This window comes from Fopius arisanus, unplaced genomic scaffold (assembly GCF_000806365.1).
Source record: "Fopius arisanus strain USDA-PBARC FA_bdor unplaced genomic scaffold, ASM80636v1 scaffold00030, whole genome shotgun sequence".
Taxonomy (NCBI): Eukaryota; Metazoa; Arthropoda; class Insecta; order Hymenoptera; family Braconidae; genus Fopius; species Fopius arisanus.
The window spans coordinates 1,246,378-1,262,654 of record NW_011887769.1 but is presented as its reverse complement, the minus strand read 5'-3'; the positions used below and the strand labels follow the sequence as shown (position 1 = coordinate 1,262,654).

Below are 16,277 nucleotides of genomic sequence, written 5' to 3'. Positions count from 1 at the left end.
AAATTTATCGATTCGCATTCTTAAATAAAAAACAAGTGGGTTGAGCTGCTTTAAAAACTTCTATTCAATTACATTCATCAATTTCATAATAAATACATGGACTTACCGTGCATTTCTAAGCGAATGCACTTTATTAAATGCCTGTTTACTTATAAATTGGAAGCATTGGGGTGAGGAGGGGAAGGCGGGAGACTTGATCGATGATAATTGCACGGACTCGCTGAGATCCAATATTTACAGAGAATTTCATTGTCCGGGGACATTGAAGGTGATTTAACTGGCGGATACTTCTTGCTTGTTATTCATGGTGGATGGGTTTTCCTGGATGGTTGGAGTTTGCTCGGTACAACGCCAAAGGCCATACGTTTTTCCAACGGTTGTCTGCCAGAGGCGGAGGGTTCCATCTTCAGAGCCACTTGCGTACAATTCACCGTCTGGAGAGAATCTCACACAGTGGACGGGACCGAAGTGTCCTTTGAAGGATTCTAGAATTTTATTTATCACAATTACTTTCTTTTTCTTTGATTATTATTTTTTCCAGGGGAAAATCACGAAAGAGATGAGAAATATTTCAATACTGTAGAGCGAAAGCTTGACGAATTGATTAAAGAAAGGGTATTTTGTCCTCTTTTAGCTGAAATTCAGTTTTTTTTTACTTTCATGACAAATTGTTGATTTAATTGTTATTTAATGACTCTTGAGATGTTATGATCGTACAATAATCTTCCTGCGTTTCTTCCAAACTAGTTAAAAAATCGTAATTCATCCTGATAAAAATTTCGCTATCTCTCCTAGATTCCTAGAAATTTTTCAATTATCCGCGTCGTATTTAGTCTTTCTCTCTCATTAAAATGAAAAACTTATAATCGATACCCGTTGGTTTATTAATATAGAATAGTTTGAAGCGATTTTCTCACCGATTTCTGCACCAGATGTGTAATCGAATTTGTACATCTTGAGATCCTCTCCACCGCAGACGAACATGGTTCTATCGGGATGAAGACTGACACTGTTCACCTGAGTTGGAATAGTGAACTCTCGAATTTTTGTCAAGCTGTAAGTGAAAATAAAAATTGAAGGAAAGTCGAGGGTTGAATACGGCATATTGGGATAACTCACTCATGACTATTCCAAAATGTGACGATGTTAGCATGCGTTGTTGTGATAATGCTTCCGTCCTTAGATACTTCCATAGAGCTAGGTATTGCTGGGAAGTCCAGTCTGCGTGTCTCCAGGCCACTGCTTCTGTCCCAGACACGGAGGGTTTTATCGTCAGCACAGCTCACCAAGGATTTATCATGGTCGAAGAAGGTGACGTGCTTTATGAAACTTGTGTGGCCTGAAAATTTCTGGACCCATCGAAAAAGACAAAATATGCATAAATAAAATATGAGAAGATGTATTCAGTGCATCTCTTTGGATAAACCGGGATGATTTGACGCGTTTTATCATATATTCTTCAAATTAATTCTAGGAAGTAAAATTTCAATGCCTGCATATAGCGAACGTAATCTCCGGTTTCAATTTTATTATGTTGGTGTAGAATATTTCTTTTTTGATGTATCGAAGACTTTTGTTATCATCTACGGAGCAAAAATATAGAACAGTTGGTTGATGGAAAAATTCAAATTATTGAAACAAAAACATTTCCTCCCCTAAAAATTCTGAGATCGTGTCTCGGGGCTGAACCGAAAAAGTGCTTCTTTCATTTCCGTATTTTTTCTGTTTTTGACAATTTAATTACAATATCCGAGTTAAATATATTGAAGTCCCGGATTACTCAATGAAGAGATTCATTTTGCAAGAGTCATTTTCCTCCCCAAAGTACCTGAGGTGCTGCCTCGGGTTTATTAAGATCAAAAATCCTCAGGAGCTTCTCATTAGAGCCAGTGCACAGATGATGAGAATCAGTGCTGAAGCTGACGGACTTGACGATATGATTATGCTGAAAGGAGTGTATCTCCTCTCCCTTGATGGCATCCCAGACCTTGGCGTTGAAGTCCGCGGCCCCAGAGGCAGCCCTGGTGGCCTCTCGATTCAAAGCAACCCCCCAAACTGCTCCCTTGTGTCCTTCAAAAGTGCCAATCCAATCGCCAGTGTCACCTTGACGAAGCATGGGCTTTCCATCTGTCAAACAAATCACAGACACTCAGCCAAGTACTAAATAAAAAAAAATTAAAAAAAAAACAACAGAAACAAAACGAAGGCCCGCCCTGGAGGAATCACAATGCTGGGCGAGCAGTGACCTCCAGTTGACGGGCAGCTGGAGAGCCTTGGGGACAAGGAACTGGGCCAAGGCAATCAACTCCACTCGTGAGTGGAAAAAAAAAATCAAATAAATCAACGACCAATTAATTTACCCGCAATTTCCACGTACCTTTGCACGCTGATATGAGATAATACCCAGAATCCGTGACATCTGAAAAGGCGAGATGAACAACCGGTCTAGTGTGTCCACTGCAGGTCAACGGTGTCTGTCTGAGGTTCGCCATTGTCAATCTAGATTCAATTTATAGGTTAAAATGTCCAAAACCCGTTGATACCACCGATACCACAAGACACCACCGGACAATTACACTCTGGGAACCAATAGCACCGAGATTGATTTACCAAACTTCACGAAATCAAAGTGGCACCCGTCGATTGATTGATGAGTTAATTAGATTATGTCAGACGTCATCTCAAGTGCGTAGATCATCACGTACAGCTGACGAGCATCTCGTTCTGTTCTCTTACTCACACTCTATTCTCGTTGGTTTTTTTGATTTTAAAGAGCTTGGCTCTGAGCTAATTTAGCGGACCAATTGGTTTGGCTTTCAACACTTGGAGGATTCAAGCGGAATGGCCGGTTAAACCGAGTGGCTAGACAGGAAGCACGAGTTGAAACATGGCGGCCTCGCTTCAACCAGCCCCCACTATTCAATTTCAAATGGCCTCAAGACGTTTTCCCGTTTTCATCGGCATAACCAGAGTCATTTTCTTCTCATGGATATATTTTCGAGAGGATTCTATAGTCTTCTGCATCAAATTACCACATGGAAAATATTTTAAAATCGCAAGTCTGCAGCGATGCAGTCAACTATAGAGCAAGTGCTTTTTTTTCGAGGCCAGTTTTCAGCCAATATCTCCGAATTGGGGAAGCACAGCGAATTTTTCATTCCAACACTTTTTATAGAGAAAGATGAGAGCTACAAAAAAGGTATTTATAGAAAAATCGTTATCTTCCTTCAATTTCGAGATATTGACTAAAAATTAGCCCGGAAGACAATACTTATCATTTTAGGTAATCATTCCGTGATCCGAGAGAAGCTCGACAGTTTCAATTGCTTCTACCCCAATTGAAATAAAAAAAAAATTAATATTACCTTAGGCTCCCTTATATAATACTGTGTTTATGTATTATGGATGTATTTTTATGATTCACTCAATTATTCAAGTTTCAATAGTCGTGAGAGATTTTCGCGTTTTCTCGGGTTATTAATTTCGAACAATTGGGATTGGTATATCTCAAATTTCCCTAATTAATATAAAAAAGATTTGCGTCACATCTCTTGAGATATTTTATGTTCTTAATGTATATTCTTATTTACATTTTTCATAGTACATATTTTGCCCAATATTATTGTGTATATTCGTTTAATTATTCCTGCGAATTGAAGCATGATTTAATTCCTCGCAGATTGTGTGACCTTGAACCCAATAATAGAACATAGAAAGAAAGAAAGTTTTATCGAGAGGCGAAAGGTACCTCAGCACGACAATATCTACTGATTACCGGTCTATCGTAAGTAAGAACAAAAAAATCACAAATTAATTTAAAAAATCAACATTTTATTGGAAATCCGATGCGATTTGATATTTGATAAGTCATATTATATTATAATGCAACATTAATATTATCTAAAATCAAAGAATTCGCCAGATTATCAGTGAAACTCGGAATTTCATAATTTCATGATTCATCTTCTCCTAAGTCGTCCCCGAGGATCTGAAAATTTCAAGTCAACTGTAATTTAATTTTGTAGCAAGCAAACCTATAGATAACATTGAATGCCTCATAGCTTTTTTTAATGGGGGTGGAAATTAGGAGATTGCGCAAGTGCGGGGGTGATTGTTGGGGGGTGCGTGCGCCGTGGAAATATTCGTCTCATCATTATTTCGGAGCTTCAGTGCTTTGACCTGTGGCAAGCAAGCACGATCCCGATATCCTAGAGAACTCAGTGATTCGGTGGAAACATCCCAGAATTTTCGATGATTGTTGTGAATTATCGAATGGAAAATTAGCAAAAATAGAAGATAATAAAACAGTGGATTTTGGTAATTCGAGACAGCGGGTGGTGGAAATAATCGAAATAATTGGGTTGTTGGGGTAAAATTCGAATTGTTTATATTTGTAAATTTTTTGAAACAGCGGATAATTAGAAAAATAATTAGAGAAATAATTGTGAAGTTGTGGGTGCGCGCATACGGGGTCAAGGGCCACTCGAGGTTGAAGTGGACCTCTCAAAACCACCGGCTTCTGGGTGACGGTAATAAAGAAGGAAAATAGGAAGAAAATAGGAATAGGAGTTCACGGCCTCTTCAATATGCAATGCTTGTTGCTCTTGACACAAGTTTTAGGGCTCTACTTCAATTCCGGGGATGCCGGTGAGTAATGAGTTTCCGGCTGTGGGATTTTATGGAGATAGAATTAATTAACTTTCAATTGAATTCAATATGTTCCCACGGGTGCTCCAATTCCACGCGTTTTAATGTAATTAATTGATATGCAGAAGGTTTATGGGGTGAGAATTGTTTGCTATTTATGAGCTCTCTGGATTTCAGGACCTGCACAGGAGGTGATTGTTGTTAAAAAATGCGCTGTTAATGGCACTGCGTATTATCATGGACAAACGGTAATGTATTTTTTTGTCAGGCTGGATTTTTTATTTTTATTTTTTGTTTACTCTTAGTTATTACCATGAGAAATCAAAATTCCTCGGTAATTCTCAGGTTTTTTAGTCTATTTTTAGCTCGATTTATTGCCACGGCGTGATTTATTTGATTTATTTATTGTTTAATCCTTCTGATCGCCTCAGGATTGGATGAAGGACTTTTTTAATTATCGCTTTATTGTTATTGTTTGTTTTAACAAATGAAACTGTGGTTTTCTTATTTACTTGGTATACATTCAGCGCCGATTTGTTAATTATCGGTTTATCGGGGAAAATATGGATTTCAAAGCGGAAACGTAAAAAGACTTTTATGTAGATAATTAAATTTCTCATAAAAAAGATCTTTTCGGATTTTCTCCTAAAATCGAGGGTTTTATAATTAATCAAGATTTAACGATGCTGTAAAATTCGATTTATGAATTTACATTATCATTTGAAAAAATCCGGAGTTAAATTTAATGGCGGAAATAAATTTGTGATATTCAATTGAACGATATCTCCAAAAAGAAAAATCCAATTGATTATCTGAGTAAACAATTAAATTTACAGCTTCAATTCCCGAAAAATAACTGTCGTTTAAAAATATCTGATTGGCAATTTAGAAGATGATATTTTTTACATGCAAAATGAAATTTTATTGAGATAATAAATTAGTGGTATTTACGGAGTTATTGCGGATATCTTTTCATTTTGTATGTTTTATACAAATTTCTGAGAAACGTTTGATAAAATTGATGTAAAAAAATGTATGGATTTTAAGTTTTATTATTTTTCAATGCTTCACGAAATTTCATTAGCTTGCAAGAACTTTCTTGCGTTCTCTGTAAACCTCTGCGAAAATTCCCAAACCAGTACCAAAAATCTAGAAAGAATAGACGAGCAATTATAAAAATTCGTGAGTCATTAAATAATGATAAATCTTACAAAACATTTTTTGAGAAATTAAAAATTATATTTCTAATCAAAAAACTAAATAAAATTAATTAATTGAGATTACTAAATATTTCTAAATTGAATACATCCTAATTTCAATTAGTTTTTTCAGACAAATTGATTCAATTCAATATTTACGACTCGCAAATGACATATATATTCGCGCCTATTTATTAATTTCATTTGTTAGTTTTAAAACCATTGAAAAAATTGTTGTCTCAGTGCGTCAATGTGATCAGGGGTTTTTCAGAAATTGAAAAAAAATATTAATAATATCAATAATTATCAATAATATCAAAACATTTTTTGAGAAATTAAAAATTATATTTCTAATCAAAAAACTAAATAAAATTAATTAATTGAGATTACTAAATATTTCTAAATTGAATACATCCTAATTTCAATTAGTTTTTTCAAACAAATTGATTCAATTCAATATTTACGACTCGCAAATGACATATATATTCGCGCCTATTTATTAATTTCATTTGTTAGTTTCAAAACCATTGAAAAAATTTTTGTCTCAGTGCGTCAATGTGATCAGGGGTTTTTCAGAAATTGAAGAAAAATATGAATAATATCAATAATTATCAATAATATCAAAATATTAATGATCAATAATTGCTTAATTGAATGATATGCGGGGATAGGTGTCATCTAGGGATCCAAACTGCCACTGCCTGTGCGTGGCTGGTGATGTTTATTGCTGGTGGGAAAACTACAATGCGCGGATTATTTCGTCAGATGAATTGAGGATTGTCCCGGATGAAAAGGAGTTAAGTCACCCGGTGTTTGTCGATCGAGTTGAGGTCAAGGGGAACGTAAATTCAAGTGCCAAGGGAGAGAGTAGGAATGACACCATCTCGCGACGTGTCAGTTGTTTCGTCATGGGTAAAAATATTTTTTAATTTTAAAAACCAACTCCATAGACATGATTCAACATCATTTTCATTACGACACGTTAAGAATCGAATTCTTCATTCTCATGAGAAAAAAACTTAATTTTTTGAGTCTTTTTGGGTCGACGTAAAATAAAAGATACTAGACTTAAATTTCAACGATTCCATTGCTTCTGTTTGGAAGCAAAAGGGAACGCAACAGAAGCGATCATTAATATGATTTTTTTCGGGATTTTTTATTGTCAAACGTGGAGAATTAAATGAATAAATCCCATGAGAGAGAAGTGAATTCACTCGTTACTCATTCTTTTAGTAATTCATCAACGTTTTTGATTCCAGGAAAGGAATACCAAGTAGGGGAAATTCTTCCTCATTCAACCGGAAATTGTGTGGAGTGCAGCTGTGGTAGAGAAGGTCATGTTGAATGTTCACCTCGTGATTGCATTGCCTTGAGACCAGTAGACATATCAGTTGTTGCTCCTAATTTCGATCGCGAGACCCCCGAGAATCAAATCCAACTCTTCGGTATATCCCGAGAGCACGGGATTGATGAGAATTTCTAAAAGAACAACTCGAAAAAAATACGTGCAGAGAAATTTCTTGGAAAAATTTAGTAGCGAAGATGTAACTAGAAGTTAATTTTGACTGTTGGCCAGTTTTCCAGGAAAATCTTGAAATCTAAAGGGAATAGCGAAATTTTCGTAATGACATTTTTTGTAGAACTAATCAATGGCTATAAAAAAGGTCAAGCGAAAATATTCGCTATCTCTATTATTTTCGCTAATATTCCCGGGAGAAGTCACTGATGATTCTTTTGAAGAATCCACTAGTTAAGAAAAAATGCGTTTCTGATGGCTTCTGGTAAATTTCATTGAGACATTGACTATTTAAACTCATATTTAGATATTTATACATGAGATAAGATGACATATTTTCGAAATATTAAAGGACTTTCTTGAAGCGATTAAATTTCCGCCAAATTAGGCCTTTTGATATGACCTAAAATCAATAGTTTTGTGACATAAATCGATATTCAATGGAATTTTGTTTATCTTGCATTAACACTTCACTCCTGAATTGTTTAAATAAAAGAATTTCTCTTGCCGTGGAATTTTCTAACGAATTTCTCTCCACGTAGAACCAACAAAAAACGGATAACGGAAAGCCGTCGTATTTCCTCCAGAAAAAAAAAACGTGCCTTAGTTCTTTTATTTTCATTAGACGGACGACTGGATGTCGATTAGATCGACATCGATTTCGTCGCGGAATTTTACCCCGCATTCGGTTTTGGAAGGTTTGAAACTTTCAACCGAGATCAGAGTAGATCTGTTCGCAATCAAAATACACACTGAGAAAAAAAACTAATTCTGCAAAATACTCATTCAGCCATGACTCGAAAATGTCCTCGATTGAATTTCCAATGGTACATTCATTCATTGAAATTCAAGAACCAGGTGACATGGATTTTCAATTTTTCTCTGAATTCTCCTGATTTTTTATCATTATCATCGAATAATTTTTTCACTAGAGATTTATGCAGAATAGAATAATTAGAATAAATTTTTCTCCATCGTGAGGAGCTTGAGATATTTTGCCTGAAATAGATTTTTTTCTCAGTGACGATCTTCTTTAGAAGGCGTTTTTATTTGTAAGTCGGTGTTGGAGTTGTTTTTTCAGTCGAACAGCAATTTTTGAAAAATATTCTTCAGTAAATCATGTAGGTGCTGTCATTGCGAATATTCGCGGTCCATCGGAGACATTGAAAAAGTGAATGAGAAATACGAATGGAAACGGAAAAATCCAATCTACGAGTGAAAGAGTCCTTTCTCCCGAATATCGAAGGGAGAACTTAACAAGTGTAACAAAAATATGTGACGAAACTATAATTTATTTAATATTGCAATCAAAAATTCCCAATCCCGTGACGAGGAATAAATCCAACTATTTCTCAATTCGAATCGACAAGGGAATGATGGAATGTTGTAATGTAAAGAGTGAGAGGAGTGATTCAACGAATCGTCAACATATCGCAGGAATAATAACACGCATTTTAAATCGAATACACGGAGATAAAAATTCAATAAAAGTTGCCTAGGTAAGGCTTCCGTATTTTTATTGAATTCAATCTTTTGACTAGCAATTACAGCAATTTTTCCATGAATTTCGAGTAATGTTCACGTTAGATTAGAGGAAAATTCAATTTTCAAATGAATCATCAATATTTTGTACGAAATTACTCGGAATTTTTATCGGAATTTCTCTGATTTCGATCAACTTTCAGGAAAAAACGGAACCAATTTTGACAGTTGTCATGATTTTGTTTAAAATTGTAAAGCTTCGGGAATTCTTTGAAATTTATGTGGAATTTTAAATTAATCTCAGTTGAATTCTTTCACAAATTCCTTCTTTTTTCTCTGAGTATTTTTTTTTCATTCGTGAAACGATGTGCGCAGCTAACTAATGGAATATACAAGCATTTCACGATGACCACATATATACAAAATATAATCGTAAATACTTGAAGTATATAGGAACACTGAATAATGCAGTAAAGGAAATGAAAGTTTCTTCATTTTCTATTTCATAGGAATTTAATATGCCGGTAGGTGCAATAAAAATGTAATTCGAAGGTTTCAATATCAATTTTCGAAAAAGTCTATTGTTGCATGATAAAGTGATATACCAAGCATAATCATATTGTAACTGTTGGTTATAAAATGTGATATAATAATAATAATTGTTAATAAAGGGACTAGTAATATATTACGATTATAAATATAAAAACATTCAATAGAAAATCGTCTCCATCTATTTTCCTCACATACCTGTGCATAAACGCAAATTTAAAAAATCTTTTTTCATTATTATTTATTACATTTTCTCATCTACAATTCAATAATTCAGAACATGCGATTGAAATATAAACTAGTTTTCGCCGTGTGGAAAACAAAATTTAATCTTCAGGAGTTATTGCTGATATGTTAACATTTCAAGTTTTTCGAGAAATAGTTAACGGGAAAAAATCTACCGTTTTTACGTTTTATTATTTTTTAATATTCCATAATGTTTTATCATGGTGAGGGAATTTTTTTACGTAATCAGCAAATTTTTGAAAAAATTCATAAAAGTTTGCTTTACTATCGAAGGTAATCGTTGGTTTGGATTTCATTTTGAGTTATTCCTAAATTCAAACTTCCTGAATTTGGGTTTAAAATAGTATTGCGGAACCCACTGCGATAATTAAATAAAAATAATGACAAGCAACCGGCAAAATTGTTGAAGGATGACAGATCGAGATATTGATTCCAAGGGACCTGGCAAGTTTGCAAAAAATAATTTCAAATACGCAGTTTACCAGCCACTGTGATGGAGAAACGATAATATAAAACCAAAATGGAGTGTCATCTGTTATCGACGATAAACTGCGTATTTTAAATTATTTTTCTGTAAACTTGACAGATCTTTGCGATCACCATCTCGATTAATACCTGCGCCTCTTCCACAATTTTTCCTCTTTTCTATAATTATTCTTTTAGAACCATTCAAGTGGTTTCCGCAATCCAATTTGAAACCCAAATTTAGGAATATTTTAGACATAATAAATATAATAAAATTCAAACCAAAGATTACATTAAATAATTAAAATACGCGGGCCTTGAATTTAAACTCAAAAAATTTACAAATCAGGTGCCCCGTTATCGACAATTCCTAAAATTTCATGATATATGTGTAGGCCGCACCAGAATAACTATAAATAAACTATAAAAATTGATTGTTAGGTTTCTATCGGAATATTTCTGTCGAGTGAACGCGTGGGAAAGCTTCGCCATTTCCAATAGAATCGTTGAGGAATATCACATCAGGGAATGCCTCAGGATTTTCCATTCGAATTCTTCATACGTCAGGGGAAATTCTGAAGAAAAAAAAAATGACACGAGCCCCAAAATTATCGGGTATTTTCCAATAAGTTCTCTGTAAATAAATGAATTTGGTTTGCAGTTTGCAGAAACTTTAGGGAAATACCCGATTAATTTTAGGTCTCGCGTGGTATTCGGAGGATTATTTTTCCAACCAAATGTCGACCCATAGAATGGCATCGTGACACAAAATTAAAAATCAGAACTTTTCAATCAACACAATAGTATTCTATCTGCCAAATTCGATAGGGACTAGGTGGACTGGCCAATCTGTTGTTTTTTAATATATATCAACACGAGAAATTACCAGTGAAATTCTCAAAAAATTATCAATTGAATTCCGTGTTGACTACATAAAAAAATCGAATGGTGCAATTCTATCGGTTGAAATTTGGATGGGAAAAAAACTCAAATCTTCAAAATCACCTGATAATCACGCAAATCCATCAGTAACAAATCTGAACAAATCCATCGAAGGAAATTATTGTGATTATCAATTACTATCAGTCATTATTATGACTGTCCACTGTCCCTAACCTCAATTAAAAGGGAAAACACGATTTTGCTATCAACATTTGATATTTGATAATACAGACAATGACAAGCGCGTAGTTCCGTTTGATAGAGAGAACTATGATTAGAGGTCTATCTGGTTGTTTATGAGAATGGGTATAAAATCGTCGTACCTCAGTACATGGTCTCAGTTACCGTTTGCATCAGCTGATGAGAGCCAACTGTTAATTGGAGGGATAGAATGGAGGAGAGCTCAGGGGTGGTGCAGCCATTCAGCAATTTGGATGATCTGTACAGGAATTTAAATAGTCTGACACCCTGGCCCAGGGGGGAATCATTACGATCATCTGCAGAATATGTCTACCCTGGAAACGAGCTGGAGAAATCCTCGGGAACCCTGACTAGACTCAATCGTCATGAACAGCCCAGGACCATCGTCTGTCATGACATGAAGGGAGGATATTTGGAGGACAGGTACATTTCAATTATTTGAGCTTCTAATTTCTCAGACCTCTCTAGGCTATTTTGGCTATTTTTTATATTGGAAATTATGTACTTCAAATGAGTTTTAAAATAAAAAATTCATGGGAATTCTCTGGGTAATTTACTGGCGGTAGATAAATTATTCTGTTAAATTGTTTCAAGTGTTGTTTTTTAAAGTATTTCTTCAGTCAGCTGTAGGCGTTAATAATTGTTCAATGTAGAAAGGATCTAAATTGAGATCATGTACAGCTTCTAGAACAATTTTTCATATATAATTAATCAAACATTTAATTTTTGACTTCTATAAAATTGGGAAATGCCTGTTTTCAATGTTCGCGCTGAAAAAATTCTGGAAACGTGAATTGTTTTTGTATTATTTCATTTTTAATGTAAATCATTTATGACAGTTTATTTGTTACTTTCACTGACTTATTTAACGAAAAATGTTGGAGAATTAAGAAAACAGGAGGAAGTAAAGGATTAAGAGTATTTGACAGATTTTGAATTCACGTTTTTTTTTCTATTTTTAAAGCATCAATTTTAAAATTGATTTAATGTAAAAAAAATGAAACATTTCTGCATTTTGTCATTATTTAATGACTCACGAAGTCTCGTGGTGGTGCCATCAATTTCATGCTTTTTTCCTTTAGTTTTGATTTTCTTTTTAAAAGTCTATACAAAATCGAGAGAAATATCCGCACCATCTGAAAAATTCGTGAGTCACTGAATAATTATAAAACGCGAAAAATGGAGCAAATATGAATTTTAACATAAAGGGCATAGAACATTCTTAAATTCCAGATTTTTCTTTATTTACTTCTTCCTTACAGAATCGTTATAGAATTCAATTCTGCTCCTCAGATTTATAAACGGATCCTCAGACAACACCTGCTACACGTTCTACCACTGGAGCATCATCGACACATTCATCTACTTCAGTCATCACATGGTGACGATTCCTCCCTTCGGTTGGATAAATGCAGCGCATAAACACGGGGTCAAAGTTCTGGGTACATTGATAACGGAGCACAAGGATGGCGAGGCGATTTGGGATGAAGTCCTGTCTTCCCCGGAGAAGACCACGAGGTTTGCCGACGCCCTGATCACTCTCACCAAGTTCTATGGATTTGAAGGGTGGCTGTTGAACGTCGAGAACAAGATCAAGTTGGAAGATATCGAGAGGCTGCAGTTCTTCATCAGACACTTGACCAACGGATTACGTAAGGATGTTGCGGATTCAGAGGTCATCTGGTATGATAGCATCATTCATGACGGCAGTCTTAATTGGCAGAATCAACTCAACGATAAAAATCAGTAATACCTTCGCCCACTCTTGAAATTTGTACTGCGAAAATTAAGAAATCATACAATCAATTTTTCGTTACGCTGTTCGAAATTTTTAATTGCAATTTCTTTTGTATTATGGATGTTGTGGGTTTCAACTTGATTGGAGATTAATTCGTGAATTAATTAGATGAATTATCCCATTAATATTGAAAATTCAATGCAAAAATGAAACAGTAAATTTATTTATTTATTTATTTGGTTCTACAAGATTGAATAGTCAGAAGCTAGTGACAGGTTCAGAACAAACCAAATCTAGAGAATATCACAAAGTAAAGGAAAAGGGAATAATAACAGAGAAAAAGAAAAGAAAAATAGGAATAAACTTACGAACAAGTTCAACCGAATATTGGAGAGATCATTTTAGATTTTTCAGTCGCAAAGTGCAGATAAATTTCATGTAAATTAGTTTTTGTCAACAGTTCTCTATTTTTGTTTTGTCTTCATTGAAATTTTTTTTTGCGTTTTGCTGGGTATTACAGACTCTTCTTTGATTGTTGCGATGGCATTTTTCTGAATTACAACTGGAATGACGAGAAGCTGAAGAGTTCTCGTGAAATCGCAGCTAGAAATGGAAGATTGAGAGATGTTTACGTGGGTCTGGATGTCTGGGGAAGAGGATGCCCTGGGGGTGGAGGATTCAACTCCATTCACGTGAGTTGATCAATTTCAGAATAGTAAACACCTTTGGCATGTTCTCATCAGGAGTGAGTGAGCATGACATCATGATTTCGTAATCAGAGAGAGGCATCAATTATTATTTCTTCATTATTTTTTAAACCTGTCATGAAATAATTTGTTTCTTTGTTGATCTCCGTTAAAAATGTACAACTACTCAAAATTACTCTCTTAATTAACTAATTAAGGGATTGTCCCTGGAAGTAATTATTTATTAACTTTGTTTACACTCTTTCATTCCAGGCTTTGGAACGAATAAGAAAATTCGAGTTATCAGTCGCTATATTTGCCCCGGGCTGGACACACGAGAATTTTGGTCCCTCGACATTCGAGAAGATCGAAAATATCTTTTGGGCGCAGTTGGCTCCTCTCTTGTACATCCATGTGCCCATGTACTATAACGAAACCTTTAACACTTCGTTCTGTCGAGGGTATGGCAATAAGTTATATCGATATGGAGTGGTACGTAAATCGTCAGATTGTGGAAATTAATTAACGACAAGAATCGATTCTACCCCAAAGGAAAATTATTTATTCCCCTATTAATTTATTATAATTGATTTACTCGTAGATATTATACACGTCATAGAAAGACTTATCTACCTTTCACTAATTTTTAATGGAATGGCGTCATATTTTTTTTTTGTAGATTAACCGACTTTTTTTTTCATTGTAATAAGTTCCCAATGAGTTCATTTCACTTATTTTTTATTTCTTCTGAATTGAATCTTTTAATCAATCACTAGTCGATTTCATTTGACATTCGCAGAATTACAAAAGTCAAGACTTTCTCATTTCTAACAAAAAGGGTAATTAATGAAAAAAAAATCGGTAATAATAAGGTACATAATCGAACTGATAAACGATTTTTTTAGTCTAAATATATTCCATCGTTAAACAATGAAAGAATTCTTTTTTTAACTAAATCTGATAGTAATCCAATGATTTCAACAAGGCGTTTATCATTTCAGATAGTTATTCTGTAATCTGAGGATGACATTCGACATTATCTCCTCAATCGCTACTGCTCCAATTTGAATAAAAACCTGACCATATTGCTCTGTACCCCTCAATATAATTTAATAAATTTGAATTCACAGTCGAATGGAGGCGGATCATTCTTCAACTTGACGCTGCAAAAGCCCCAGATCTCGGTGCCAGCTGTGCACCTGAAATTCACATACAAAGATGTACCAGAGCCCACACCCAAGAGCAGCCCAACTAAGAAAGTCCCAGAGCACACATTCGAGACTCTATTCGAAATAATTAAACTCCAGGGAAGAGAAATTTCTTTTTTCCCGAAGGACTCGAACGTCTCAGTAAATCTCACTGAATTCTGCGGTGAATTCTCGTACGGTGGAGGCGGTTGTCTCCAGGTGACGACAGTTCATCCCCAGAATTATCACAGGTACGATAACAGCAAAGACAAATTGGGATATTAGTTCTGTACTTTATGTCTATTAACAGGCTCTTTCTGACACATTTGGAGTTCTCGGAAGATGTCCAGGCGAGTTTGATACACGGCGAAAGTGAGGAGGTGCTCAATAATGATGATAATAGAACAAGAGCACCGACACTCGTGTTGATAAATAACAGAAGCAACACGTCCAACTTTCTTCAGGCGAATGGAACCTTTCAGCTGAACAGTAGGTGGAGGAAAAGGTAATTGAGCGATCAAGTTGGACTACAATTGAGTGCTGGAAGCAAGTGGCTGGAGTCGTAAAATCTACTTTATTTACTGCGAAAATATCGAAATAACTTGGGGAACTTCACTTTTTCAGTTATTACACTCCCAATCTTCGGATTATCAACGAGATCGCTGTGGCTTTTTCGTATGAAGGTCGCCACTACCTCGGGGAGTTGAAGATAGAACCAGTGCACCGTTTTTTCAATTCCGTTCTAAAATTGTCTTAACATTAACTCGTTATATTGTTAGAGAGATTTGTTATGGATAACTCATAGCCTTGTTGTTTTCTTTTTTATTTTCAACTAGTGGTGGTTATTATTGGCATTGAAATTTGCATTCCGCACAGAGAAAGGAATATCTACATCCTCAGGAAAAATCCCTTAATTATAGAAACTTCTATAAAAATTATAGAAATTATAGAACCAAGTGAGTTTTTACTTCAATCTAGTAATTACTCAATTATTTGAAGCGAAAATATAATTATAATTGAGAGTACCTAGAGGCAAGGGATTTTTCTTGGGAGCAACAAGTGTTTCTTCTCTATGTAGACTGTTGCAGTCTTAAGAAGTCAATTTCTATATTAAAATGTTGAAGGAATGGCGTAATTACATTTCTTGAATTCCAACGAATTCCGGCATTCAATTGTGTGTTGTATATACGATCAAATGGTTTCAAAGAGACGGCAAAATGTAAAAAAATGAATTTATTAAAATCGTATAATAAAAATTCTATTTTATATTTTCTGTTTGCCTATTATGAGGTAGAAAAAACTCACTAAATAAAAAAAAATGAGACTCAATTGTTCTAATCGTTAATTTTTTAAATGAATTATGTGCTTCGCTCACTGGAAGATCTCTGGAGAATGAAGTAAAATAAATGAAAACCGAGA

The 16,277-nt window shown here is 34.8% G+C and overlaps 3 protein-coding genes across 3 annotated transcripts; 2 read left to right on the top strand and 1 right to left on the bottom strand.

The window, feature by feature from the left end:
- Positions 1-40: 40 nt before the first annotated feature.
- On the bottom strand, positions 41-3,187 carry wmd (serine-threonine kinase receptor-associated protein wmd). The gene is made up of 5 exons (XM_011303085.1): positions 2,378-3,187; positions 1,829-2,127; positions 1,120-1,349; positions 918-1,054; positions 41-485 (listed from the first exon to the last, which is right to left on the bottom strand). The coding sequence occupies exons 1-5, from the start codon at positions 2,490-2,492 to the stop codon at positions 274-276; spliced, it is 993 nt and encodes a 330-aa protein (XP_011301387.1). The 5' UTR covers positions 2,493-3,187; the 3' UTR covers positions 41-273.
- An 839-nt stretch (positions 3,188-4,026) lies between these two features.
- LOC105265542 (uncharacterized) lies at positions 4,027-8,249 on the top strand. The gene is made up of 4 exons (XM_011303086.1): positions 4,027-4,647; positions 4,825-4,895; positions 6,518-6,758; positions 7,106-8,249. The coding sequence occupies exons 1-4, from the start codon at positions 4,587-4,589 to the stop codon at positions 7,327-7,329; spliced, it is 597 nt and encodes a 198-aa protein (XP_011301388.1). The 5' UTR covers positions 4,027-4,586; the 3' UTR covers positions 7,330-8,249.
- A 2,445-nt stretch (positions 8,250-10,694) lies between these two features.
- Positions 10,695-15,671, top strand: ENGase (Endo-beta-N-acetylglucosaminidase). The gene is made up of 7 exons (XM_011303087.1): positions 10,695-11,670; positions 12,541-12,993; positions 13,506-13,677; positions 13,945-14,163; positions 14,802-15,109; positions 15,169-15,363; positions 15,483-15,671. The coding sequence occupies exons 1-7, from the start codon at positions 11,438-11,440 to the stop codon at positions 15,613-15,615; spliced, it is 1,713 nt and encodes a 570-aa protein (XP_011301389.1). The 5' UTR covers positions 10,695-11,437; the 3' UTR covers positions 15,616-15,671.
- The last annotated feature ends 606 nt before the right edge of the window (positions 15,672-16,277 follow it).

Bases quoted from the DNA above. Each gene is read 5' to 3' on its own strand.
- LOC105265542 (XM_011303086.1), top strand. From the start codon at position 4,587: ATGCAATGCTTGTTGCTCTTGACACAAGTTTTAGGGCTCTACTTCAAT. The intron at 4,648-4,824 runs GTGAGTAATGAG...TCTGGATTTCAG, and splicing joins CTTCAATTCCGGGGATGCCG to GACCTGCACAGGAGGTGATT. The intron at 6,759-7,105 runs GTAAAAATATTT...TTTTGATTCCAG, and splicing joins TGTCAGTTGTTTCGTCATGG to GAAAGGAATACCAAGTAGGG.
- ENGase (XM_011303087.1), top strand. From the start codon at position 11,438: ATGGAGGAGAGCTCAGGGGTGGTGCAGCCATTCAGCAATTTGGATGAT. The intron at 13,678-13,944 runs GTGAGTTGATCA...CTTTCATTCCAG, and splicing joins GAGGATTCAACTCCATTCAC to GCTTTGGAACGAATAAGAAA. The intron at 14,164-14,801 runs GTACGTAAATCG...TTGAATTCACAG, and splicing joins AGTTATATCGATATGGAGTG to TCGAATGGAGGCGGATCATT.
- wmd (XM_011303085.1), bottom strand. From the start codon at position 2,492: ATGGCGAACCTCAGACAGACACCGTTGACCTGCAGTGGACACACTAGA. The intron at 2,128-2,377 runs GTACGTGGAAAT...TTTGTTTGACAG, and splicing joins TCTCATATCAGCGTGCAAAG to ATGGAAAGCCCATGCTTCGT. The intron at 1,350-1,828 runs GTACTTTGGGGA...CGATGGGTCCAG, and splicing joins AACCCGAGGCAGCACCTCAG to AAATTTTCAGGCCACACAAG.